Source organism: Ambystoma mexicanum, chromosome 5p (genome assembly GCF_040938575.1).
Source record: "Ambystoma mexicanum isolate Mex_15411 chromosome 5p, UKY_AmexF1_1, whole genome shotgun sequence".
In the NCBI taxonomy this organism is placed as follows: domain Eukaryota; kingdom Metazoa; phylum Chordata; class Amphibia; order Caudata; family Ambystomatidae; genus Ambystoma; species Ambystoma mexicanum.
Genome location: NC_090930.1, coordinates 104,400,048 through 104,426,958, shown reverse-complemented (window position 1 = coordinate 104,426,958; position 26,911 = coordinate 104,400,048). Strand labels below are relative to the sequence as shown.

General features: G+C 48.9%; 1 protein-coding gene across 3 annotated transcripts in view; it reads left to right on the top strand.

Annotated features, from left to right (window-relative positions):
- Positions 1 to 26,911, top strand: part of LOC138480763 (titin-like) — a 557,826-nt gene that overhangs the window by 516,196 nt on the left and 14,719 nt on the right. For 2 of the 3 annotated variants that reach the window (XM_069612496.1, XM_069612497.1), the window contains one exon: positions 17,204 to 17,422. The exons of the other annotated variant lie outside the window; for it this stretch is intronic. In XM_069612496.1, the coding sequence (XP_069468597.1) occupies positions 17,204 to 17,422 (219 nt within the window). The remainder of the gene's footprint in view (positions 1 to 17,203; positions 17,423 to 26,911) is intronic. 3 annotated transcript variants of the gene reach the window in all.

The window sequence follows — 26,911 nt, the reverse complement described above, 5'->3', positions numbered from 1 at the left end:
ATGTCCACACAAGGACCTCTAGTCTGGAGATGGGGACCATGTTGGCAGCAGTGCACCTACAACTCTACATGGCGACAACACTGCACAGTTGGTAGTGGTGGGAGTGCAGGCATTTCCAGGTGGTGAGACTACTAATATGTAACATTTGTGATGTCATGTTAATGGTACTACGTGCTCAAGTATGTTGTTGGTCCGGCATTGCTGTGAGCATTTCAGGTGTTGCAGGTTTCTAATAGTGCCACTGTACATAGTGAGACTGATGTCATGTTGTGGGGATTACTTTGTTTACCTGCAATTAGCATGACATGGCACGGTGTGTCGTGTGGCGGTGCTGGGGTTGGGTTGGCTGACATGGCACTGTCCTCTTGTTGCATTTTGCAAGTGGGTATTCATTTTAGCTGCTTCAATGTGTAACTTCACAAAACTGCATTGGTGGTGTATGTGTGGGTAGGGATGCACACATTGTGACACTTCCAGGTGAACAATCTCAGGCTGACATGGTATTCCCGGTTCATTCTCCAGACATTCAGGATCAGTGTCAGGTTGAGTCATCATTGATTGTCAGATGGAATGTGCCAGGGCAGTGTGCACTCCACAGGGGTGTGATTTCTATGTGAAGTAATTAGCCACTAGCTGTGTACGGGCTGCCTCCCCCCGTGCCCTTTCCCCTCCCATGCGCAGCGGCTGTGCATGTGGTTGGGGATGTGGGGCCACCACCATGTCCACGGCCAGGCCCCGGCGTGTTGCAACGTTGTGCAGGACACATGCTGCCACTATGATCCTGCACACTACTGGGGGAGCGTATAACAGCTGCCCGCCAGAACGGTCAAGGGAGCGAAAGCGTGACTTTAGCACTCCGAATGTGCGCTCCACTATGCCCCTGGTTGTAATGTGGGCTGTGTTATATCTTACCTGGGGTGGCGTGGTGGGGTTCCGAATTGGCGTCATCATGTGGGGGCTGAGAGGGTAGGCACTGTCCCCTGTGGAGGTGGTGATTGGTATCATTGGTGGGGTTGTGACCTTGCTCAGTATCCAACATGCATGCATGTGCAGTGGCATACATACTCACCAAGCAGCCATGTATCGCCATGCCGCCCAGCTTCTAGGTCCCGGCTTAGGGTGGACATTCGGTAAATGAAGCTGTCGTGGGTGGAGCCGGGATAGTTGGCATATACTGAGGTGATGATTCCCTTGGCATTACATGCTACCTGCACGTTGATGGAATGCCAGTGCTTGCGGTTCCTATAGATGTGCTCAGATGCCCTGGGGGGACGTAGAGCCACATGGGTGCAGTCGATGGCACCTAGCACTTTGGGGAATCGTGCCACAGCGTAAAAATCCAGGGCGGCAGCATGCCTTTCTGCAGGTGTTCTGGGCAGGTATATGTGCCTGCGGACTGATGGGCCTGCAGTCATGATGTTCAAGACCTGGTGTAGGCAGCGTGACTGGGTGGCCTGTGACACCCCACCCACTATGGCACTTGTCCGCTGAAATGATCCAGTGGCCAAGAAGTGCAGTACATTGAGGACCTTCTCCAGGGGGCTGAGTGCTTGGGAGCACAGGGTGGGTGATGTGAGGTCATCCTCCCACTCAGTCACCAGGTCCAGTATGATGTGTGGTGGAAACCTGTACCTCCCATACACCTTGTCATCAGGCATCCCGAAAAGGCTGGTTCTGGGTGTGATTATTCTGGCCCTGACTATCCTCCTCCTCCTCCTTTGGTAGCCCACTGCCACTGCTGCTTGGAACGGTATGTTCATCCTGGTGTCTGAGCTTGTTATTGTTAAAGTCCGCAATTTTATGCTTTGCGCGTGTTCTAGGCGAGCGTGTGACCCGCGCACCCCTGGAATCCAGTTCCCAGTCCAATAGCGTGTGGAAATTCACACGCACCACGGGATACAGCGTGTGACCCGCGCACCCCTGGAATCCAGTTCCCAGTCCAATAGCGTGTGGAAATTCACACGCACCACGGGATACAGCGTGTGACCCGCGCACCCCTGGAATCCAGTTCCCAGGCCAATAGCGTGTGGAAATTCACACGCACCACGGGATACAGCGTGTGACCCGCGCACCCCTGGAATCCAGTTCCCAGTCCAATAGCGTGTGGAAATTCACACGCACCACGGGATACAGGTTCGCTGACGTACTTGCGTGTGTAAGTGGCCGCGCACCCATTAAATACACGTACATAGGCCAATCGCGTGTACGCGCACTTTTGTCCAATTACACGCAATGAAATACACGTACATAGGCCAATCACGCGATGACACTCTGACATGCAGTATTTCCACGTGTGTTCCGTCATTACGTGCTGAGTGGGGAACGCCCGTGCGGGTCACGTCAGACGCGCTGAGGGACTCTGGTCCAATAGAATCGCGTATGCGTGCTGACGCGCTTACGCGCTAAGGGCCTTTCCTCGGATTTCACGCTGACGTGCAGGATTTTCACGTGCCAAATCACTCCGTATCAAGCTGGCCACCCGAAAACACACGGAACAATACGCTCCTGCCCAGAAGGCCGAGTTACTGCCCCCCAGTGCCCCGAGAAGCCTCCCACGTGCTATCTGCTGCTGCCTGCCTGCCTGCCTGCCTGCTGCCACCGTGCCCTGCCATTTGGTGCCTGCACATCAGCCATCTGCAGGGGTCCAGTTGCTGTGTCCACCCCTGCTGGAACTGAAGACTCCCAACTGGGATTACATCGCTCCACAGCCCAGCCCCAGGACCCAGTTGCCCACCCACACCTGCCTCTGGGGTTGCCATGAACGGGCACTTCCACATCTGGCACCAGTGGCAACCCCAGGCCAGAGGGACAGAGGGGCACCAGCTTCACTGCCACCGAAGTTGGTGTCCTGGTGGAGCATGTCCTGGGGCAGTATGATGCCCTCTTTGGATCGTCCGGCGCCAGCAAGGAAGGACGGGAGAGGATCTGGGCCGACTGTGTGGTTGCCATCAACACGGAGGGGGTGGCAACCCGCAACGTCCAGAAGATCAAGAAGCGCTGGGAGGACTTGAGGTCCAGGACCCTTGTGAAGGCCCGGCGCCTCGTGGAGGGGGGCCGGGGCCGCATGAGTTCCATCCAGAAGAGGGTCCTGGAACGCGTACGCCCAGCGCTCCACGCCCAGGTCCTTGAGAGGGAGGCCCGTCTGGAGTTGAGCGGTATGTGTCCAAGCATTACTGTGTGAGACAGGGCATGTTGCGGTGTGCTGGTTCTGTGATACTTGCCTGTATGTGTGCCATGGGCCATGTATGCATGTATGTGTGCAGGGACATCATGGTAATGCATGTGCGACCAGTGATGTGTGACCCACATGGTTGTTGCATGTGTTGAAATGCGGCATGGGGAGCCCTATGCAGATTTTGGACATGAGAGCATGCCAGTCTCTGTACCTGGACATGGATGGGGGTGAAGGATGGGTGCTGATGCCAGGTACATATATGGTAGCCATGTCTGTGTGCCTGACCTGCGTGTCTGTGACTTGTGCATGCCATGGATGCATGACACATGTGTGTGACAATGCACAGATTCAGTGACGCACCCAACTTACCCTTGTTTCGCCTGTGTTCGGTGTGTTTGGGGCCAGATGGATGTGACTGAGGTGAAGTGTGTGCATGTGATATGCATGAGCCATGATGCATGTGAGTTACATATCATTGAATGTTTCTAGAGTCCATTGGACATGCATGGAAATGTCCATGGCATGCACCATGCCTGTTACTGTGTGTGTTTTGCCTGGACTGACCCATGTGTTGTGGAGGGACATGATGGAAGTGTACTTTGACAGTGGTGCTATCTGCTATTGCTTCCTGTCTAGGGGACCATTGTACAGTAGCCTGATGCTTGTGTCCTTTGTCTCCCTCTATGCAGCGGCTAGTGAAGAAGAGGGCGGAGACGGCGCTGTGGAGCAAGGCGGCGGGGATGCCCCCACGGCTGCAGCGGAAGGGGTGGGTGAGCCCCCACAGGGGCCTGCTACGGCGGGAGACGGTGAGGAGCCATCCAGGTTGGTGGTTTGCACAGAGGAGGAGGAGGCCGACACTGGTGCACACATGGGGCCTGGTGGGAGCATCCCTGCTGGTGCAAGTGGTGCAGTCCAGGGCCAGGGGCAGGAGGCAGCACAGGTCACCGTGGAGGGGCCTGTGCATGTCACTGTCCCTGACCCTGTGAGTGCACCACCATGCACCAGCAGGGATGCCCCGTCCCAGGCCCGTCCGCAGGTAGAGGGGATGTCCATGTCACCTGACTCCCCTCCACCTGCGGACGTGGTAACCCCTGGCCGCGTGGAGAAGGTCCTGATTGGGGTCGCGATGCGCACGGCTGTGATTCGTGATGACGTGCGTGCTTCCCGGGAGGAGCACGCACGTCATCACGAAGTGCACCGTGCCGACGTGGCCCAATTGGGATCGGCCATGTTCGGGGGTTTCCTGCATGTGTTGGCCAATCTGACGGCCCTCTCCTCCTCTGTGCAGGCTATCCACTGGTCGTTCTACTTGCCGTCTTCCGGCCCAGATGCCACCAGGGCCCCCTGTGGACCTGCCCCGACCAATGCAGCCAGCTCGGTGGGGATCCCATCCCTGCCACAGTTGGGAGTCGGAGGTCCAACAGGGGTGGACAACACAGCAAGTGGACCCCAGCAGATGGAAGATGTGACGGCATCATCGGGCAGGGCACGTGCACGACGGCGTCGGTGGTTTCCATCAGCCTGGATGCCGTCGTGCTGGCAGAGGCAGTGGCGTCGGAGGCAGCAGCGGGCTCGACGTGGGAGGCATCATGGCTCGGGGCCATCAAGATCAGAGGGGCAGGCATCGGCCGGAGGGCAGGGCAACACTGGGATGGTGGCGTGTTCCGTGTGGGAGGAGTTTGGCCAGCGGATAGGTGCGGAGCGGCAGCGGGCGGAAGAGGAGCGGCTCGCCATGGTCAGGGCGGAGTTCTCCATGCGTCGGGCATTGAGGCGGGCTGAGTGCCTCGAGGAAGCTCGCAGGGAGTTTGAGGTGGACATGGGGTTGTCCCTGCGAGACCTCAGGGCCAGGACAGAGTCCCGCCTCCAGGACATCGACATGGAGTTCGATGATGCCCTGGCCAGCAACATCACCAAGTGAGCCGCAGGACTTGCCCGCTGCCTTTGTATATAGTTATTTAGTTAGTTAGTGCTAGGTTTCCTTTATTTATTTTTATTATTTTGGACCGCTCGGACAATGGCCACTTTTTTGTACATATATTTTACATTAGTTAGTGGTAGGTTTCATTTTTGGTGTTGGGCTCATGGACCCTGGAACATTCCTGTATATAGTTTGTTTTTTTGGGAGATTTTTCTTATTGTTTTCACCATGACGTAATGGTTTTTCATTAATTTCCTATGACATGATATTGCTTTGGACAAATTCATTTTAATGTTTTATTCCTTTGTTTTTTTGTTTATCACTTTTGTTCTCGGACATGGACCATTTATTTACTTAGCCACATCGTTGTATGTTTGAAAAGTTCACTTATTTTTGGTATTTAATACATTTTTTATATTTTCTTACACTTGTGTTATTTTCTCATTGGTTTGTTACATGTCATGATATGGGTTTTGACATTCACTTGCACCCATTGTGTATGTGTGTGTGACGGACATGTGTTCTTTTGCATACTTGGCATTGGGGTTGTGTCATGTGATTGCATTCACTATGTGGGTGGATGCAATCCTTGCCTGGGTGTTTGTGCTGGGTATGCTGGCCATTACTGCCATGATTGTGAATCGTCAGGACCTGGGGCCAGGGGGACATGTGTGGGGGCCTGCTGGCAGGTTCCCCACAGTGCTGGGGGGTGGGGGTGGTGGGAGACATGAGTGGGGGCCTGGTGGAGGGTGCCCCTGGTGGCGGGGGGTGGGGGTGGTGGGAGACATGAGTGGGGGCCTGGTGGAGGGTGCCCCTGGTGGCGGGGGGGTGGGGGTGGTGGGAGACATGAGTGGGGGCCTGGTGGAGGGTGCCCCTGGTGACTGGGGGGGTGGGGGTGGTGGGTGACATGAGTGGGGGCCTGGTGGAGGGTGCCCCTGGATGGTGGGGGGTGGGGGTGGTGGGAGACATGAGTGGGGGCCTGGTGGAGGCTGCCCCTGCACTGCTGGGGGGTGGGGGTGATAGGGGACATGGGTGGGGGCCTGGTGGAGGATGCCCCTGCACTGCTGGGGGGTGGGGGTGGTGGGAGACATGAGTGGGGGCCTGGTGGAGGGTGCCCCTGCACTGCTGGGGGGTGGGGGTGGTGGGAGACATGGGTGGGGGCCTGGTGGAGGCTGCCCCTGGTCACTGGGGGGGTGGGGGTGGTGGGTGACATGAGTGGGGGCCTGGTGGAGGGTGACCCTGGTGGCTGGGGGGTGGGGGTGGTGGGAGACATGAGTGGGGGCCTGGTGGAGGGTGCCCCTGGATGGTGGGGGGTGGGGGTGGTGGGAGACATGAGTGGGGGCCTGGTGGAGGGTGCCCCTGGATGGTGGGGGGTGGGGGTGGTGGGAGACATGAGTGGGGGCCTGGTGGAGGCTGCCCCTGCACTGCTGGGGGGTGGGGGTGATAGGGGACATGGGTGGGGGCCTGGTGGAGGATGCCCCTGCACTGCTGGGGGGTGGGGGTGGTGGGAGACATGAGTGGGGGCCTGGTGGAGGGTGCCCCTGCACTGCTGGGGGGTGGGGGTGGTGGGAGACATGGGTGGGAGCCTGGTGGAGGCTGCCCCTGGTGACTGGGGGGGTGGGGGTGGTGGGTGACATGAGTGGGGGCCTGGTGGAGGGTGACCCTGGTGGCTGGGGGGTGGGGGTGGTGGGAGACATGAGTGGGGGCCTGGTGGAGGGTGCCCCTGGATGGTGGGGGGTGAGGGTGGTGGGAGACATGAGTGGGGGCCTGGTGGAGGATGCACCTGGATGGTGGGGGGTGGGGGTGGTGGGAGACATGAGTGGGGGCCTGGTGGAGGCTGCCCCTGCACTGCTGGGGGGTGGGGGTGATAGGGGACATGGGTGGGGGCCTGGTGGAGGATGCCCCTGCACTGCTGGGGGGTGGGGGTGGTGGGAGACATCAGTGGGGGCCTGGTGGAGGGTGCCCCTGCACTGCTGGGGGGTGGGGGTGGTGGGAGACATGGGTGGGGGCCTGGTGGATGCTGCCCCTGGTGACTGGGGGGGTGGGGGTGGTGGGTGACATGAGTGGGGGCCTGGTGGAGGGTGCCCCTGGTGGCGGGGGGGTGGCGGTGGTGGGAGACATGAGTGGGGGCCTGGTGGAGGGTGCCCCTGGTGACTGGGGGGGTGGGGGTGGTGGGTGACATGAGTGGGGGCCTGGTGGAGGGTGCCCCTGGATGGTGGGGGGTGGGGGTGGTGGGAGACATGAGTGGGGGCCTGGTGGAGGCTGCCCCTGCACTGCTGGGGGGTGGGGGTGATAGGGGACATGGGTGGGGGCCTGGTGGAGGATGCCCCTGCACTGCTGGGGGGTGGGGGTGGTGGGAGACATGAGTGGGGGCCTGGTGGAGGGTGCCCCTGCACTGCTGGGGGGTGGGGGTGGTGGGAGACATGGGTGGGGGCCTGGTGGAGGCTGCCCCTGGTGACTGGGGGGGGTGGGGGTGGTGGGTGACATGAGTGGGGGCCTGGTGGAGGGTGCCCCTGGTGGCGGGGGGGTGGGGGTGGTGGGTGACATGAGTGGGGGCCTGGTGGAGGGTGCCCCTGGTGGCGGGGGGGTGGGGGTGGTGGGAGGCATGGGTGGGGGCCTGGTGGAGGCTGCCCCTGGTGGTGGGGGGGTGGGGGTGGTGGGTGACATGAGTGGGGGCCTGGTGGAGGCTGCCCCTGCACTGCTGGGGTGTGGGGGTGGTGGGTGACATGAGTGGGGGCCTGGTGGAGGGTGACCCTGCACTGCTGGGGTTTGGGGGTGGTGGGAGACATGAGTGGGGGCCTGGTGGAGGGTGACCCTGCACTGCTGGGGTTTGGGGGTGGTGGGAGACATGAGTGGGGGCCTGGTGGAGGGTGACCCTGGTGGCTGGGGGGTGGGGGTGGTGGGAGACATGAGTGGGGGCCTGGTGGAGGGTGACCCTGCACTGCTGGGGTTTGGGGGTGGTGGGAGACATGAGTGGGGGCCTGGTGGAGGGTGACCCTGGTGGCTGGGGGGTGGGGGTGGTGGGAGACATGAGTGGGGGCCTGGTGGAGGGTGCCCCTGGTGGCTGGGTGGTGGGGGTGGTGGGAGACATGAGTGGGGGCCTGGTGGAGGGTGACCCTGCACTGCTGGGGTTTGGGGGTGGTGGGAGACATGAGTGGCGGCCTGGTGGAGGGCGACCCTGGTGGCTGGGGGGTGGGGGTGGTGGGGGACATGAGTTGGACATGGGTGGGGGCCTGCTGGCAGGTGCCCCACAGTGCTGGGGGGTGGGGGTGGTGGGGGACATGAGTTGGACATGGGTGGGGGCCTGCTGGCAGGTGCCCCACAGTGCTGGGGGGTGGGGGTGCAAGGGGACATGAGTTGGTGTTCATTAGTTCAAGGAGACATGTGCCTTTGCTGGGGGGCATGCCCATGGTGGGTGGGCTGCCTGCGGGACATGACCAGGGATGCAGGGTAGTCCCCTGTGGTGTGGGCTGCCTGCAGGGGCCGTGGAGGGTGTACAGGGTACACCTGGGAGGACCCACACTGTCAAATCACATGTGGAACTTCCCGCGCACCCCTGAAATACACGCGCCCCGGCTATTCGCGTGTGGAACTTCCCGCGCACCCCTGAAATACACGCGCCCAGGCTATTCGCGTGTGGAACTTCCCGCGCACCCCTGAAATACACGCCCCCAGGCTATTCGCGTGTGGAACTTCCCGCGCACCCCTGAAATACACACGCCCAGGCTATTCGCGTGTGGAACTTCCCGCGCACCCCTGAAATACACGCGCCCAGGCTATTCGCGTGTGGAACTTCCCGCGCACCCCGGAAATACACGCGCCCCCAGGCTATTCGCGTGTGGAACTTCCCGCGCACCCCTGAAATACACGCACCCAGGCTATTCGCGTGTGGAACTTCCCGCGCACCCCTGAAATACACGCGCCCAGGCTATTCGCGTGTGGAACTTCCTGCGCACCCCTGAAATACACGCGCCCAGGCTATTCGTGTGTGGAACTTCCCGCGCACCCCTGAAATACACGCGCCCAGGCTATTCGCGTGTGGAACTTCCCGCGCACCCCTGGAATACACGCGCCCCCAGGCTATTCGCGTGTGGAACTTCCCGCGCACCCCTGAAATACACGCGCCCAGGCTATTCGCGTGTGGAACTTCACGCGCACCCCTGGAATACACGTAGCCCGCTCCCCCAGGCCCGATCGCGTGAGGAACTTCACGCGAACCCCTGTAATACACGTAGCCCGCTACCCCAGGCCCGATCGCGTGAGGAACTTCACGCGAACCCCTGTAATACACGTAGCCCGCTCCCCCAGGCCCGATCGCGTGTGAAACTTCACGCGAACCCCTGAAATACACGTAGCCCGCTCCCCCAGGCCCGATCGCGTGAGGAAATTCACGCGAACCCCTGTAATACACGTAGCCCGCTACCCCAGGCCCGATCGCGTGAGGAACTTCACGCGAACCCCTGTAATACACGTAGCCCGCTCCCCCAGGCCCGATCGCATGTGAAACTTCACGCGAACCCCTGAAATACACGTAGCACGCTCCCCCAGGCCCGATCGCGTGAGGAACTTCACGCGAACCCCTGTGATGCACGTACCCTGCTGAAATCGCGTGTTAGACTTCCCGCGCACCCCGGTATACACGCACACGTATTTTTTGTCAGCGGGTGTCCGTCTTTGCACGTCATTTTTCCTGGAGGGCCACAGTATGGGACATTCATCATGGCAGTGTATAGGTGCTATTTGTTGGCGCACCTTTTGGTGCACATTTCTTACAGCCACAGAGACGCTACCGCCTGCTTTCTTGTGGCGGTCGTGTTTGTGCCTGTGCGCTGGTTTGAGCGTGCGCTTTTTTGCCCTATTCTATTCCATGAATACGTGTTTTAGGCGAGCGTGTGGGCGTTCCGCGCACTTGTGCCCTGTACTTCCCCCGTGACGCCCACATTTTGGCAAGTTGTTCCCCATTCCGAGTGTTACGCCCGTGTTACGCCTACTTTTGTTGCGTGTGCCGCGCTATGTGCGAATTTCGCTGTGGCCTGTGCGATTTTCGCTGTGACCTGGCGCACGCTGTTAGATGGCCTGTGCGCCAACGTGCGCCGCGCACTTTTTTATCGCACATCCGCTGGTTTTCTCGCGCACGGCCTTCCATGAATCGACGTGCGCTGCTTTTCTTGCGATTTTCGCAATTGCACTGCGATTTTCGCTATTCCACTGCGATTCGCACGTTTTTGCCCGCTTGCGCCGCGCTAATTATTCCATGAATCGGCCTGATAATGTCGATCAGATTTTGAACACCGTGACATTCGGTTTACAGATTAAATATTTTTGGAGTCATGTCCACCTACAAAGGTTCAGATTATTCCAACACCCTATTTCCAATGGAACTGCATATTACAATATGTGCTCTGACTATATAGAACGCCTAAGTATGTAAACATGAGGCACCACTTTTCTGTGGTTCTTGCACTCATCTGCTTTAGATCGGTTCCCTGTACACCTGTCACACCCATACCTGCATCTCTTGAAATTACTGTAGTTGGTGAATTACTTCATTGGAATCTCTAGACATATATTGCCTGCACCTATGCCTTATCGAGTCCCAAAAAATTTAGGAAGAAATGGAACAGTGCAGCTCTCTCCTTGGGGCAGGCAAAGTCCCCTTTCTGCAAACAGCATATTGCAGTACATGAATAGATATTCCCTGGGATATAGTATGATCATCTCTTAAAGTGCAAATCATATTGCACCTCTTGAATTAAATTAAATGTTCGAATAGGATAGGTTTCACAGCTCTGTTCAGATACTCCGTTCATGTAAAACAAGTGTACAATGTCTTGTTTGACAGTCCTTTACTATTTAGTACACACCTTGTGAGCATAATGGCAGATCTATATAGATAAATCAGCCACTGATTTCAAATCCCATTTATGAAATCCTTTAGGACAAGGCAGTTCAAACATTGTGTCAGTCAGTTATGAACTCCTCTTTGTGTAGGTCACATTCAATGCAATAATTTTAGAAACCAGGGTCTCATTATATCTAAAGCAATGCTGTCTTTTACCTTATTCCAATCATCCATGCCCTTTTCTTCCCTAGCCATTTATCCTTATGTAGCCAAAATTCTGATGCATTGAATGCAACCATCATCTGCATAAGCTAGGTGAATGTTCCAGGGTCCAATCTCCTCAGTCATAGGTTCCAGTAATCACTCCTCCAACAACAATTACATTCCTCTCTGGATATGTATGATTTTCCCGAATTCCCATAAGGAATCATTGTAGGCTCTGTCCATTCCCATACTTATCCACAATGGACCATTCTCTCTCTCTCTCTCTCTCTCTCTCTCTCTCTGTCTCTCTCTCTCTCTCTCTCTCTCTGCCTCTCTTTGGCTCTCTCTCTCTTGCTCACACTCTCTGATGGCATTCACAAGCAAAGCAGAGGCATGCATTCACAGTTATTTTCCAAGTACATTTGAGCAGATCCCTCCCCTTCACTAGACAAGAGATATGTGCTGTGTAACTCAAAGCACACACACTCACACACAGCATACACACAGCACACGCACACACACACACACACACACACACACACATACACATACTCACACATGTGTATAAACTACTTCCCCAGTCCATTACTTCTACAGTAAACAGTCAACACACAAGGTTCACAGCAAGACATGTAAAGTGGCCTGCTAACTATTGCAGCTCATCACTCACCACACGCTCACCCTGACTAATGCAATCACTATGGAATCACAGGAAGCTATGACTCATTGAGAAGCAGAAAGTACTCTTCCTTCGCTATTATAACCCATATCCATCATACCTAGGCTGGTCAAATTGCCTGTAATCAGAGCCCAATCCTCAAGTTAGCTGGGCTACACCCAATTATTTATTTTTAAACACTATTTCAATCAAAATTCTTGTTGCAAATTTAAGATGTTATTTAACTCAATTTAATTGACTGTAAGATAAATGGCAAGCTTAAAACATTTGAGAATCAGAGAAAGAACAATCCCGGGATCTATATACATAAAACTCTTCGGTATGTGTCTGGACCCAGCTGATGCAATGTATCAGTGTTTTGTTGCCCTTTGCTGTACAAGTGGAAAACTGCACCTCTGTGTGCCATTCCACTTCAACAACATCCATCATTTTAACCAACAGAATGAGCATGGTTCCAAGGCACCTTCTCCTATCACAAACACTCACAATAATTTCAAGCTACTTCTTTCCAACCCCACTTCACTTCACACAGGGAACAGTGGTTCCAATGTCAATGAACAGTTAATTTACAGCTCAAAGTTTCAGTCTCTAAAGAGCCAAACACTGTAGGATGAATGCCTCATCACAAGCTAAAACTGAAAGTAGATGCTGTAATTATGCTACTAGACAATCTTATGCCAATACAGGGACTCTGCAATGGAGCAAGTTTGACAATTACGCACCTACAAAGATGTTTGTTTGAACCACAGCATGGCTTGTTGTTGTCTCCCCCAGCGTCCCTTTACCCTTTTCCTGTTCACCTCCCCAATCTCACCTCCAGTTCCTCCCCTGCCACCTTATTTGGATTCAGCCCTGTGTTGATCTTGCTAGTGTAACTACTAGCTGGGCCTGGTCCACAGCCCGTATCGCCGTACGAGCTAGTAAGTGCTGGCCCCTTCCCTTCTGTACTGTATTCTGTTGCCCCCTAGTTTTTGATGTTTTAATCCTTGTTGAGCTGCACTGCAGCATGTTTTTTGCCTCCTCAGCCCCTTTTTTCCATTTTGTTAAATGTTTTGTTTGAGCTGTAGCACTGCATGTTATTACTTCCGCAGCCCCTTTCCATTTTGATAAATGTTTGTTTGAGCCACAGTGCAGCGTGCTGTTGCCTCCCCTAGCCCGCATGTCCATTTTGTTAAATGTTGGTCTGAGCCACAGCATGGCATGCTGTTACCACCCCAAGTTCCCCTTACCCTCTTCCAGTTCCCCTACCCACTCCCACCTCCCGCTCCTCTCCTGCCACCTGATTGGGCTCCAGCCCCATAAAATCCATGCCCACAGGGCAGCCCTACTGCCCGTGCAGCCCCCTCTGCGAAGGGCCTGAGGCAAAGGGCAGCTCCTGCAGTAGCAGCTCCAGATGTGTTTGCTAGTGTTCGTCAGTGGAGCATAAAGCACAGCCGTGAACCAGCAGCAACGGACAAAGTAAGAAAGGAGTGGGTAGAAGGAACATCCATTACTGTTCCCTAGTTAACTCCCCCTCCTCTCCTATGACTCCTATTAGAATATCCTGTAGTCTGCTGCACATCCCCTGCAGTTGTTTGTTATCCATATCTGGCATGTAGACGTCTTGTCTTAGTCACATTGCTTTTCTCCCTCCCTCCAGGAAAGTCGAATTTGGGTGTCTTGCATTGTTGTTTGTTTTGAAGTTCAGTATTGTCTCCTTCTCTCTAGAAAAGTCGAATGTGGGTGTCTGGCATTGTTGAATATTTTCATATTCAGGCATTTCTCCCTCTCTCTAGGAAAATTTCAATCTTAATGATTCTGTAGTCATTCCTTGTCACTGGCTTCCTCCCGCTGCTCCTCAACCACTTCCTTGTGCACCCTCTCCTCTAAATGCAAGTGAACCTATTAACCTGCACTTATTTCACCTTTCTCCTCCCTCCCTCCTTTCCCATTCCTCCCCTCCTGCGCCCCTCCTCCCCTCATTGCTGTGAGTGCACTTGCTCCGAATAGTCTCATGACCTAGTAGGAATGTTATTTGTTATTCTTCTTTCCTGTTCGTCCCAACCTTCACTTCCCCCTGTGACCCCCAATTTCTGTCACTGTACTTGCATGCTCCAAATCGACTCACAACCTAGTAAGAAGGTTATTGTTTGTAATCTTCCCAGTTCGTCCCGTCCTTGACTTCCCCTCCTCCCTGTCTCCTCATCATTTCGAATCATCTCACAAACTAGTAGGAACGCTATTGTTGTCTTCTTCCCTGTTCGTCCCAACCTTAACTTCCACAACTCCCCGTCAATTCTGCCAATGCACTTGCATGCTCCGAATCGTCTCATGACCTAGCAGGATCATTATGGTTTTTCGTTTTACCAGTTCATCTCAACCTTCACTTCCCCTCCTCCCGCCTCCCCTCATTTCTGTTACTGCACTTGCATGCTCCGAATCGTCTCACGACCTAGTAGGAACGTTATTGGTTGTCCTCGTCCCTGTGCCCCCCCTACGTTTACTCCTCCTTCCCCAGCATTCTGGGTTCTGCTCTGCACCTAGTAGGAACGTTATTGTTTTGTTTTTTCTCCCTTCTCACCCTTCCTTGTCTTGATGAGCCTTGAAATACATTTGCTGTATTGACGCGTTATAAATATCCAATAAATAAATAGAGGCCCGTGTAACCTCTCATTTCATCTGATACAAATGTGCCTTTCAGATTCAAAAGAAGACACTTTCCTATACGTTCAGCCTTTTCAATGACCACTAATAAGTCACAGGGGCAGACTTTTGACAGAATCTGCATATACCACGCGAAACCTGTATTCAGTCACAGGCAACTATATGTTGCTCTCTCAAGAGTTTGAACAATCGTCCCCGTAAGTCTTATATCTGAGAATAACGAGATTGTTAATTGTGTTTATAATGAAATATGTGAGGGAAAGAAATAAATAAAAGTGCAATGATATTTAATTAATAACCTTTCAGATATGCTAAAATGGCATATGTCACGCCGGGTACAGCTAGTATCTGTATAATTCTTCATTGATGAGCACTTTCAAGGTAAATGTGGGAGTATAATACATGTAATTCCTTATTCAAAATAGTTTAAATTATTTCAGAACATGAACATAATTATATACATTATTTATTTCTGTTGCATAGTGCACTAAATAATTTAAGGAGATAATTGGATGTCACTATTAAATGATAGATTTATAGTACAAGCTTTAAAATATGTATATACATATCCGTTATTGACATCACAAGAAACATACATCACAAAGTAAATTGGCTTACACCAAAACTTACCTGCCAGAAGAAAGATGATCAACATGATAGGCTCTGCCATGTTTATTAACAGACAAAATTGCCAACCACATGGAAGAAATTAATAAATTTTGCCTTGGAAAATATATTCTTTGCATGGTATTCAAATTACTTTACGGTCTTTCTTCCGGATTACCTTTCCTCACTGGTCTCCTTCCCGCTCCGTTGGCTCTAGTTCTCAGTTTTGTCTTGTAGTTCCAGCCCCTCCCTGTGCCCAATCACGTTTTCGCACAGTTGTTCATCCTGCCCCTCCTGCATTGGAATCTTCTTCCTGTTTCTCTACGCTCTATCACTTCCTATTACTTATTCCGCAAATCGCTTAAACTTCATCTGATCCAGCAGGGCTGATCTCAGGCTCTTAATGTCTTTTTTGTTATTGTTTCTATGTTAAGTGCTTTGGATTAAGGCGCTATATAAATCCCAAATACAAATACAAATACAAATGTCTTGTCTAAACGGTCTAGCATCCTGAAAAAGATTGAATTACTCCTTGATTAGCTGAAACAGTGAGGACAGTCTTTGTTAGTCTTCGGAAATGTGTTACATGGGTTCATTTGCAGACACTGTTATCTAGTAACAAGACATTTGTAAGGATAGCGTTAGATGGGATGTTCCTGAGAAATAATGCTGGTTTAGTGGCATGTGTGCAAATCATCAGCAATCTTTTATTGCTTTTGGGCAAGGTTTAGAAGTGAATGTTTTAATGCCTGCTATTTTATCATTGACATATGCATATAAAATATGCTTGTATTTCCATCAAAATACGTGTACTATTTGTAGATCTATTAGGTTTCCTGGATTTTTCAGAATTTATTTCACAGATATTTCCACATTGGTTTTTACCCGGAAAAGTGGGGGGGGACCTCCGTGCACCCCAAACTGCCCCTTTATATACCACACCCAAACTTACCACATGTAGATTTGTAGTACAAAAGTTGGTAACAGATTCAGCTAAAAATAAATTGCAAATTGCTCTTCGGCAAAAGTGTGAAACCTGTCTGTGGGTCACCTTTTAGTTGTTGAATGTTCCTTTAGCGTGATTTTTAATGGTAATTCTGAGTAATGAGAGAGTAATGATAGTAAATAACTGTAACTCACCAACAAAGAAGAGGGTCTTCCATTTGTGGTCAGAGCATCTCAATAAGTAATTGAACAAAAGGTAATTAGAGACACCTGTTCTCATTCCCAGGTTGGTGGTCATTCTGTCTGATTCACTGGCAGACTCCATTACAGATACTGCCAACTGGCCCCACAAATTCATTGTGGAATTACCAATGGTGGTCTAGCGATTTTAATGGTAGTCTAGCGATGTTAATGGTGGTCTAGCGATGTTAATGGTGGTCTAGCGATGTTAATGGTGGTCTAGCGATGTAAGTCTCCATTCATGGAAAATAAAGGACTCCATGGGAAATTTGGCAGAATTATCATGGGTGTTTATTCAGTATTTGGCAGTCAAGTGGATGATTTACACCAGAACGTGGCCTGAGGTTAATCCTCCACTTGAACAGCAGTTTTTGAGTTAGACAGCAAGGAAAACCTGGACACATAAAGTAGTGCAATACTGTCTACCACTCAACACACTTGCTGGTTATATTACCCTGATCCTGCTAACCATTGTTCCGCTTCTTTCAAGCTAGGGTTTCACTAAACAAATATTAATAATAAAAATGATAATAATAATAATAATAATAATAATAATAATAATACATTGCAAACATTAAATCAAAACAGAATTACAATAAAATATGTGCTGCACCGCCAAACTCGGAAAAAACCGCAATTGAGTATAAAACATCACCGCAGCTTGTTATGGCATACGAAGAGGCTCCGATATAGATTCTTTCATGAGCTTCAGGCTCCTTTTCTCTAGGTTATAATTTTGCATTTTTAAGACCAGGGGGCAGGGGACACAAGCTAGGGTCCAGGTGTGCACTGTAGCGAACAAGGGATTTAAATATCTGTCTAAATAATTCTGCTGCATGAGGGGTAAGGTGGTTGCCACCATAAAGTACCACATATGGCTGAACTGTTGTGAATGTTTTAGTCATAGTTTTGGCAGTTAACAAATGCAAAGCCTGTACACTCTTCCATTAGATGACCCTGTCAGAGAAACACCCAGCAGTACCCAGATTCCTAAGAAAAGTACCAAGATTCCTAATATAATGACTGATCCTACCACATCGACCGGCAAGAAAAGAAGGCCACAGACCACAGAGCAGCCTGGAAAGAAAGGAAGGCCTCAAACCACAGAGCAGCCTGGCCAGCAAGAAAGCCAGACACCTGCCAATGACAAATCAACCACAACCACTAAAGGTAATGACACCGATGAACCTTGGAAATTAACAAACCAAGAGGATAGCACTGATCATTCCAATGTCACTGGTTGCAAACACTTGGGAGCCGTTCTAACTAGAACGAACAAGGCCAGGTGACCTGCCTATGGGATGATTCCAAATGAGGAGTTCCTAAAATCACGTTTTAGCTAAACGCATCTTGTAGGCTGGGTCAGACCTATATACAAATGGATATTCTATGTGAATAATGCAATGAACACTCCCGAGTTTGAAACATCCCACAAAAAAGGTTGACTGCATTTCACCCTAAATTAGATGGCTAATGCAGACATTGCCCCTTTCTCTCTGTGCACACAGAGACCTCACTGATAAAATCGAATAATGCAGAAACATTTACTTGAGGTTGGTGTTCCAACACTCATTTGGAGAATTGCTTAGCATTTTATAATAATAATAATAATAATAATAATAATTATTATTATCATTATTATTATTATTATTATTATTATTATTATTATTATTATTATTATTACCATGATTATTATTATGGTGTTAATTGAGAATGGGCATAGCTTTGGGCAGCAACAGAGTGCTTATGGTGTAGGGACTTCTGAGAGAGAAGCAGTGATACAAGGGAACAAGGAGGTAACAGCATGTGATTGGGTGGGTAGTCAGTTTACCAGCCAGGGATCTACAAGCACCCAGTGGAGGAAACATGGGGAGAAAATCACTCAGTCTCAGGTTAGGTGAGGACTGAGGGTGTATGGACCTCGGTATTAGGGGTCAGCCATTCCTTGAAGAGGAGGGCCTTGAACAATTTACTAAATTTTGGAGGGGGGGGGGTCTGGAGTTGACGGGGAGGACAGTCTAAAGTCTGTGGCCATAGACATAAAATGTCTTTCTTGTTGTTCTTTCCATCCTGCACCAGCGAAGTTCAGGTCTGCACATGTCCTTACTTCTGGTGGATCATAGCCCTCTGGAGATGCTGTCATTCTCAGTTAGGTAATTTGTCGAATTCATGATGAAAGCATTGTAGATGGTGCAGCTGGTTTTGAAGATGATACATGCTTGCAAGTGGAGCCAGTGCAGTTTGATGAGATTTGGGGTGATGTGGTCCAATTTACAGAGTCCTTTAATGATTCTTGCTGCATAATTTCTGACGCATCACAGGTTTGTCATGTTGTGGGGGTTCACTGGAAGGTCTTACAGAAGGACATTCCCACTATCCAGGTGGGAGAGAGCCAATGCTTCAATAGCAAACCTAAAGTTGTTTTCTGGGATGCAGGGCTTGATTTTCCCCAGGACAGAACATTGATATCAAGCTGCTTGAGTCTTCCTTGCTATGTGTTGCATAAAGGAGAGGTGTCTGTCGATGTTAAAATGAAGGGACTTGATGCAGGTTGCTAGCTGAGGTGTGAGGCCTCAAGATTGGTAGCAGAGAAGGAGGCCAAAATGTCAGGGTATTTGGAGTTGTAGGTCCGCAGTAGAAATTCATTGTTGGAGTGGTTGAGCTTTAGTCTGTGGATCTCTCCAATGGAGGATATCTTGAGGTTGAGCTCAATGTCATCTGTGTATTGGTGGATGTGATTTGGAGACAGGAGGGTTTCAAGTGGTTCCATGTTACGGGTTGAAGATCATGGGCAGATGATGGATGCTTGTGGGTCTCCACAGGTGATAGTGTTGTTGATCTGGAGTAATCCATTGGGACAAATTATTTGAAGTTAGCCAGGTAGAATTTGAACCAGCTGGGGATGGTGATGTAGAATGCTGCTGAGAGATCAAAGACAATGATGAGTCAAGGGTGGCCATCAGCGAGGATGTTAAGAGCATCACAGATAACCTTGAAGGTAGTGTTTTCTGTGTTGTATATGGGTCTGACGCCCGAATGATAGGACTAAAAGAGAATGTTGACTTTGATGTGTTGGAGGAGTTGTGTTGTTATTGCTTTCTCAAGGGAAGATGGGTGATGGGGTAGAATTTGCTGATGTTGTTGGAGTGTAGCATTGGTCTCTTGTGAAGCTGGAAATGTTGTTCAGTCTTGAGGGCCAAGGGAAAGGTACATTGAGCTAGTGGGTTGTTGATGGCTGTCAGGTAAATGAGGATTGTTTCCGTTGGAAGACTCTTGATAAAGGAGGCAGGGAGGCTGTCGCCCACACACAATGTAGGCTAGAGGGATTCTAGGGTGGCAGTGAGGTCTTCCATAGTGAGTGTCTTAAAAGTTATGCAGGTAGAGGTGGTTTTGCGAGATAGGATTTGTAGTGTGCTCTCATTTTTAGCATTGGTGTCTATGTCCTGGTGCATCATGCTGAACTTGTTAAAGAAGAAAACGTTGATGGTGGTATATTTTTTGATGCAGAGTGGTACGAGTGGCTTGGGCAGTGGGTTTATGCAATGCTGGATGACTTTGAAGGGTGTTCAGCTTTCTTTCTTTCTTTCTTTCTTTCTTTCTTTCTTTCTTTCTTTCTTTCTTTCTTTCTTTCTTTCTTTCTTTCGTTCTTTCGTTCTTTCTTTCTTTCCCTTGGCTATTGCATTGTGCTAGTTGGTGGCTTTGCCAGTACTGATCAGTTGTCTGCAAATTGCACAGAGGTCCGTGAACAGGGTAAGAAAGGATGTTTTTTGCTGAAGTGGTGTTCTTGAGTGCTCCAGGGTGTATTGCTTCAACGGGACATAATGAGGTTGACTGGTCCTAATGCATTGTGAGTAATGGTGAGGCCTTCACCCATCTTGTTTGGTGGTCTCGTTGTAGAATTCCAGATCTCTGTAATAAAGATGGCATCCAAGTCCAGTGTAGAGGTGAGGTCAGAAATGTCTTCTGCACGGTTGATTGCTGAGCAGATATCGCCAAGCATCAATTCTTGTGTAGTGGTGGATGATGGGGTGCTGATGGGTCCTGTGGTGATGGGGGTGAGGTTGCTGTGCTGCGGTGTCCATGATATTGCTAGCACACTGTGTGGATGGTGATGAGTTGTGAACGTGGGGATGGGCTGTTGGGAAAAGGGAGTGAAACATATATCTGAGGAAGGTTACCTGATGTTAGAGAAGCAGAGGTTCTGGTCCTGAGGCTTTGCAGTCCGAGCAGGTTCCAAACGTAATTTCCCTTTTCATTGCCTGCTCTTAGCTTTCGACAAGCAGTTAAGAAAGGAAAGGCAGGGGCATGGTTAAGTGGGTGGGGCTAAGGTCAAGTCACCTGGATCAACTTGCACTGGATCACAAACTGCAAAAAAAGAGGCTGTAGGGGTAATTAAATTGGGAAAAGGGGCAGCAAAACATGAATTCTTCTGATGGACTGTCCTTGTAGGTGGACCAGACTGATATGCAAGTGCTAAATGGCCCCTCTATTAAAGTTACAGTGAACTAAAATGAGGTTGTAATCACCATTGGTGGTTGAGAACAGGACATTTGGATGTGTTCACTCCCCGTAGAGGGGCCACAATGTTTGCAGCCAATGCCAATTATTTGGCAGAACAATGAATGTTGCCCCCTTGTTGGTAGTCTTTTGGAGCTTTAGCATGATTCTAATGTCGGTCTATTATTGCTATGCGCATGTGGATGTCCCTGGTGTATGTTGGTGCCTCTTAGCCAGTTTAAATTACGTTGAGATGCAAACAGGCTTTGACTGCTCCTGTATTTGCTTTTTAACTCTCGGTGGCCCATCTGGACCCTTATCAGCTTCCATTGTGAACATGTTATTTTCTATGTGCATCGTTTAATCCTGGGGCAGAGCCTTTCAATTTAAGCTCATTGGGCCTCATTACGAGTCATGCGTTAAACGGCGCCGACCCTTAACGCCTGATTACAAGGTCCCTTAGTGCCATGGTGATTTTAACGCCTGCTTTCTGCAGGCGTTAAAATCCATGGCGCTAAGGGACCATGGTGCTAATTACGCCACCGTAATTTACGGTGGCGTAATTAGCGCCTTCCCCACTCCCATTATGCCCTATGGGGCAAAAATGGGAATGGGGAAGGGTAAAATGGGAAATGGGGATTTACCGCCCCACTCACCTTGGAATGGGGCGGTAAATCCGCCATCCACCATGGTGTAAACGTAGTTTACACCATGGTGGTAAGGGTACGACCCAGGCGGTAACTTACCGCCTGGGTCGTAATGAGGCCCATTATCCTTTAAAGTGTAAACATGGAGGCTACGAGGGTGGGGCATTTCAACTTCTTGTACTGGTGTCTGTCAAAGAATGATCTGACATTGGTTCTTCAACATTTTAACTGGAGAAACACTGACAGAATACACATGCTAATGCAGTAGCCATGTTCACCAGACTCATGGTCATAGCATTAAATTAGGATGGGCACTCTATTGTATTTTATTGAAGATTTATAGCAAGGCACCCATAATGAACATGCTGCTTCATGGTTGCATACTGGCAGCAGATGTGTCAAAGTATTTGCTCGTTTCTTAACAAACTAGAAGTAGGATAATGGCTCTGGAGGGTTTGGGAATTCGGTGTTTAACTTGAAATGCATTTTTGCACCAAAACAAATTTTGGACTAGTGCGAGGTCTGGGGAAAATATCACCCTAGTGCAGAAATTCATCGAAAGAATATGCTTTTTGTCGTAGGGCGATTTCTGAACCTGGGTGAACCAGACAGCGGTGTGTTGACATGTGCTATGATGCTTTCTAAAAGGTACCATAAGTAAATGCATATGTATTAATATGCACATGTTATCTCTGAAATCAGCATACGCTCTTCCAAATATAAAGCATAACAACACTACAGTGCATTTGCGCTGAAAAGGGAGTTTGTGTTACTTGATTACTGTGAGGGGCTAGCCAGATAGTCCAGTGAATTCTTTGTTCAGAATGCAAAGTGCCCTTCCTCTTTCTAAGGACAACGAACTGAGTAGTTTTAAATTGGGCATCTTTAACGTATTTATTTATTTATTTATTTATATTAATTGTATTTATTATGTTATTTAGTTCATCAGAACTTTACACGTAAAATAATCAACATTACACACATACGTACTCATTCTTATAATTCATCAAAAATTATTCCTTAATTACTCAAACATGAGCAGCTAAAACAATCATAAAACACACTAAGAGCTCTAAAAGCTTTACAAATATGTTGTTATAAAATGTAATCTTACATATTTCATCCATAAAAGTCTTTGAAAGGTTTCCTTTCTAACATATTTCTTAATGTGGAGCTATATTTGATGCATAGCATTGCGTACTGAGACGGAATGGGTATTAAGACAATATGTCCAGAATGCTGGTCTAAGATTGCCTCGTAGCTATGGACCAGGTGTCCTAAATGAATCAGATACACTGGGCCCAATTTTGGACGTTCCGTATAAATGTGCTTCACTGGTCCTATGTTCCCAGGGATCACATACATTCTGTAGGATCTATGATCCTCTTGCAGCTTCATCCGAGCACCTATAATGGCAAGCACTGGCAATTGATTAATACGAATCAGCAGCCTAAGCCTACGGACTTCAGGGTCAGGACAAAGCAATAAATAGGGCTGAGGTCTCATAAACCTGTTGGTTACCAAGGACACCGCAGAATAACCATGAAGTGTAATCATATGTTCGTAATTACGAATCCAGCCCCAATGGGCCACTTTCTTTGCAAATACTGTCTTCAGGATCTCGTAACGTGTCCCACAATGAAAATCAGGAAACCAATTAACAGAAAGAAACAAGATTTTTATCAATTGTAAATAAGTATAGTCTTTCTGTGTCCCAACGGGGCTATATGAGACCATACGGGCCAACAGATTATTTTTGCTAATAGTTTGGGTGCGAAGAAACAGCTCTCCCCTACTTCTTAATGTCATTGCCTTCATTGATTCGAGTCCCAGCTCTAGATGCAAATACTCCATCGGAGTTGACTGCAGCATATTCAACATGTTGCACCAAATATACCGTTCAATACGGTTAAGACATTCCAGGCTATCAATTTGCAAGGCTTCTAGGCTGTACAATATGGAGGGACAGAACCACTGTTTGTACAATAGTAAAATCCCACTCATAGAAAAGCCTGCTATTTCTATCGCAAATCTGTTTATCAGAAAAGTTAGTTGCCTTTGTAATTTTTAGATTTTATAATATTTTCGTTACTCACTTTTCGCATTTGCTCATGCCCTAGCTATTTATATGCAGTAGTGTAATGGATTTGACCCAACAAGGTTTCTATGACTAACCAATTAACTTTTTCAGAGGAAACCAGCTTAACATTGGTTGTCTCCAAGTTGATAACCAACTCATTTTTCTTAGCGTATAAGGCCAATTCACCAAGTAATCCCTTAATTCCAGCTGCTGAGCAACCAAGTAATATAAATCATCCGCACACAGAATTGCTGTAATCCTGTCCAGGTGTATCCTGGGTGTTTCTGTATTAACCCAATTGAATGCAGATTTAAAATCCACATAGGCAATGTACAATGAAGGACACTGTTTTCTCTTTGCATCAGAGATCAGCCTATCCAAGACTCTAATTTTAAAATTCATACTGGCTCCTCCACGAAAACCCATTTGTAATGGATGTAATCATTTATTTTTATCCATCCATGTTTGCAAATGTCTCAGGACACAGGTGGCGAACCCCTTACCTGAGACATCAACTAATGATAACAACCGATAGTTTATGAGTAATGAACTGTCTCTGGCAATATAAATAGGGACCAGTATAGATCGAGTCCAAGATTGTGTTATCACACCCTGCTGACCTATCTTTGAAAACAGGGTGCATAATGACATCACCCGATTTCCTGGGTGGGCCTTTAGGACAGCCATAGCCAGGTCATTTGGTCCAGGAGCCCTTGAATTTTTTGCTCTTCCTATAATATCAATGATGCTCTCCTTGTTAAAATACAATTAGCCTCATTATGACCCAGGCGCTAAGTGTTTAACGGCGCCGTAAAAGGCTGCGGCGCCGTTAAACACCTAGCGCCTAATTACGAGGTCCCTTTGCGGGACCCGACCTTAACGGCTGGTTTTACCAGCCGTTAAAGTAGGAACCCGCAAAGGGACCTTGGTGCTAATTACGGTACCGCAATGTGCGGTACCATAATTAGCGCCTTCCCCATTCCCATTGAGCCCAATGGGGCAAACATGGGAATGGGGAAGGGCCATGGCGGCATGGGGAATTACCGCCCCACCAACCTCAGAATGGGGTGGTAATTCTCCATTCCGCCATGGCGGACTCTGTCATGGACCATGGTGCTAACAGCACCATGGTTTAGCGCCGGAGTCCTAATGAGGCCCAATGACCATGGATGCCTCTCGCCCACCATAATTCCCTCTTCTTGCCCCTGTCTAAACATCTTAGCTTCAATAAACTCCCGCCAGGTCTGTTCCGGAATTGGGTTTATTATTTGTTTCCCCTCCTTCGAGTCCTAAACCAATGAGAGAGTATGCTGCATAGTTTTTGGGTTTCGGCTCAGAATTACATTTAATAGCTGCTGCCATTTGTATGTTAGACTTTCTGCCTTACGCTTTTTGTACAAGTTCTGATAAGAGTTCTTGGCCTTCTTAATATTAACTAAGGCACTTTGCTCAAAATACGAGCATCATTTCACAAGGCGCACCTCTCTATGTAACTTGCGCTTGGCCACTTGCACATCCATATCAAATGGTGCTGCCTTTTTATTCTCAGACAAGGTTTGAGGCCTTCCCTTTAACACCCACACCCTACTTGTTGTTTCATAAATTCATGTTTCAATATCTTCTGTGGTAAGCTTAACCAGATAATTTGGACCATCATCCTAAAATACTAGCCACTTCCTTACCTGCCTTCCTGATATTAAATGTAGACCAGCAAATACAATTTCTTCCCTGATTTAACTCCAGATCCCCGGTCTCATTTCCCTAAACCTCCCCCTATTCCTTTTAGATGACGTTTAAAAAGGTTGTGGTCACTGTACTTGGTTTAAGCAACACTCATAGATGACACACATTCTATAAGAGGGCTTTTCCCACAGAAATAGTCCAAGGTTCTGTGTTTTTTGCCCATATTCCAAGTCAGGTTAGCAGGGATTTCATTTGGTAGGTGACCATTCAAGGGCTTAAGTTCCCCTTCTGTTAAAAAGTGGAGCCACTCACGACCCTTGATGATAGATTCTTTCAACATCAAATTATCTTTATTCAATATGTGGGGGAAAATTCACTCTTGAGAAGGATTCGCCAGATCTTGCGTTCCGATCACTTTCCAAAAAAACAATATCAGAATCCACATCATCCACCCAAGTCACAATAAGGTTGTCTATGTGCTCAAAGATAGAATCTGATTTATCCATTCCCGGGGGATCATATATTCACAAGATCAGCACTCTTTTATGAATACCCTCCTTCTACAAACGTCCTTCCACCACCAGGATGTTTCCCCCTACATCCATCACCTCAAGCCGTGTGGAGGAAAGGTCTTGTCTAACACTTATTAACAAACCACCAGAGGGCCACCCTATCTGCCCCTTCTTTGTCAGGACCTGGTATATCACATACCCATCCATATGGAAAGGGTTATATAACCATATTTCCTGTAATAGAAACATTTTAGAGTTTACAAGGAGGTCCAATGATCAGTGATCTGATGAGAAATGGGACTGTCTACGCTTATTCCACAAAATTGCATTCATTCAATCCTGGGATAGCACGGCACTTGGTAAAACACACTTTAGCCAATTCCATCCCTCAATATAATAACATTTCAGAGCCACACACTCTTTCAATGGCAACACAGGTGGTTGTTCAACCTTTTTGGAAGACATTTTATAATGATCACAAACTTTAGGAGTGTCCTTCAGCACCGGAAGAACGTCCAACGTGCATCCAAGAAATTCCAATGAATCTGATTGAGCCTGTATCAAAGATGCAGTAAGACGGTAAAGAACAATTCATTTTTGTCATACCATCATAGTTCGGGCCCAAAGGTTGTATGAAATCAATGTCATTGGAATTGAAGATACAGAGAGTAGGAACCTTCACAAATAACCTCCACAAAACCGTGTGATTAATTACTTTCTTCTTAGCAGAAAACAACAACTGAGTAATAGTTACTATCCGGCTATCTAATACTGGATTGGGGTACCAAAATGCCACTTGGGCCAAACTCTGCATATCTCGTGGTTGCTCATTCATAGACAGGTTGATTTGGTCAGATGCTGTACCACTAGAAGTAGTCGGTGTACAACGTTCACTTGTAATGCTAGTCGGTACTTCTTCATTTGGCGGATTGGCTTGAGAAATGTTATTATCTTTTGACAGCCAACTAGTTAAAGTTCCCACACTTTGTTGGAGACATTTTTTCCACTGCATTGCCTTCTTCTTTGCTTTCTTCAACTGGGGGGGGGCTAAACAGTGGAAACATTTGTAGAATTTAAAGGCTGTCTAAACAAATTGATCGAACTGGTGGGTTATCCGGAGCCTTAGACCGTAATACATGCCTTTGCTTATAGGTGGGGTAGTTTAAGGGGGTTAGTAAAGCGGCATCGGCTGACGTGTTGGTAACAGCCACCTCCTGAGATTCAATAATCATAGGCTCTA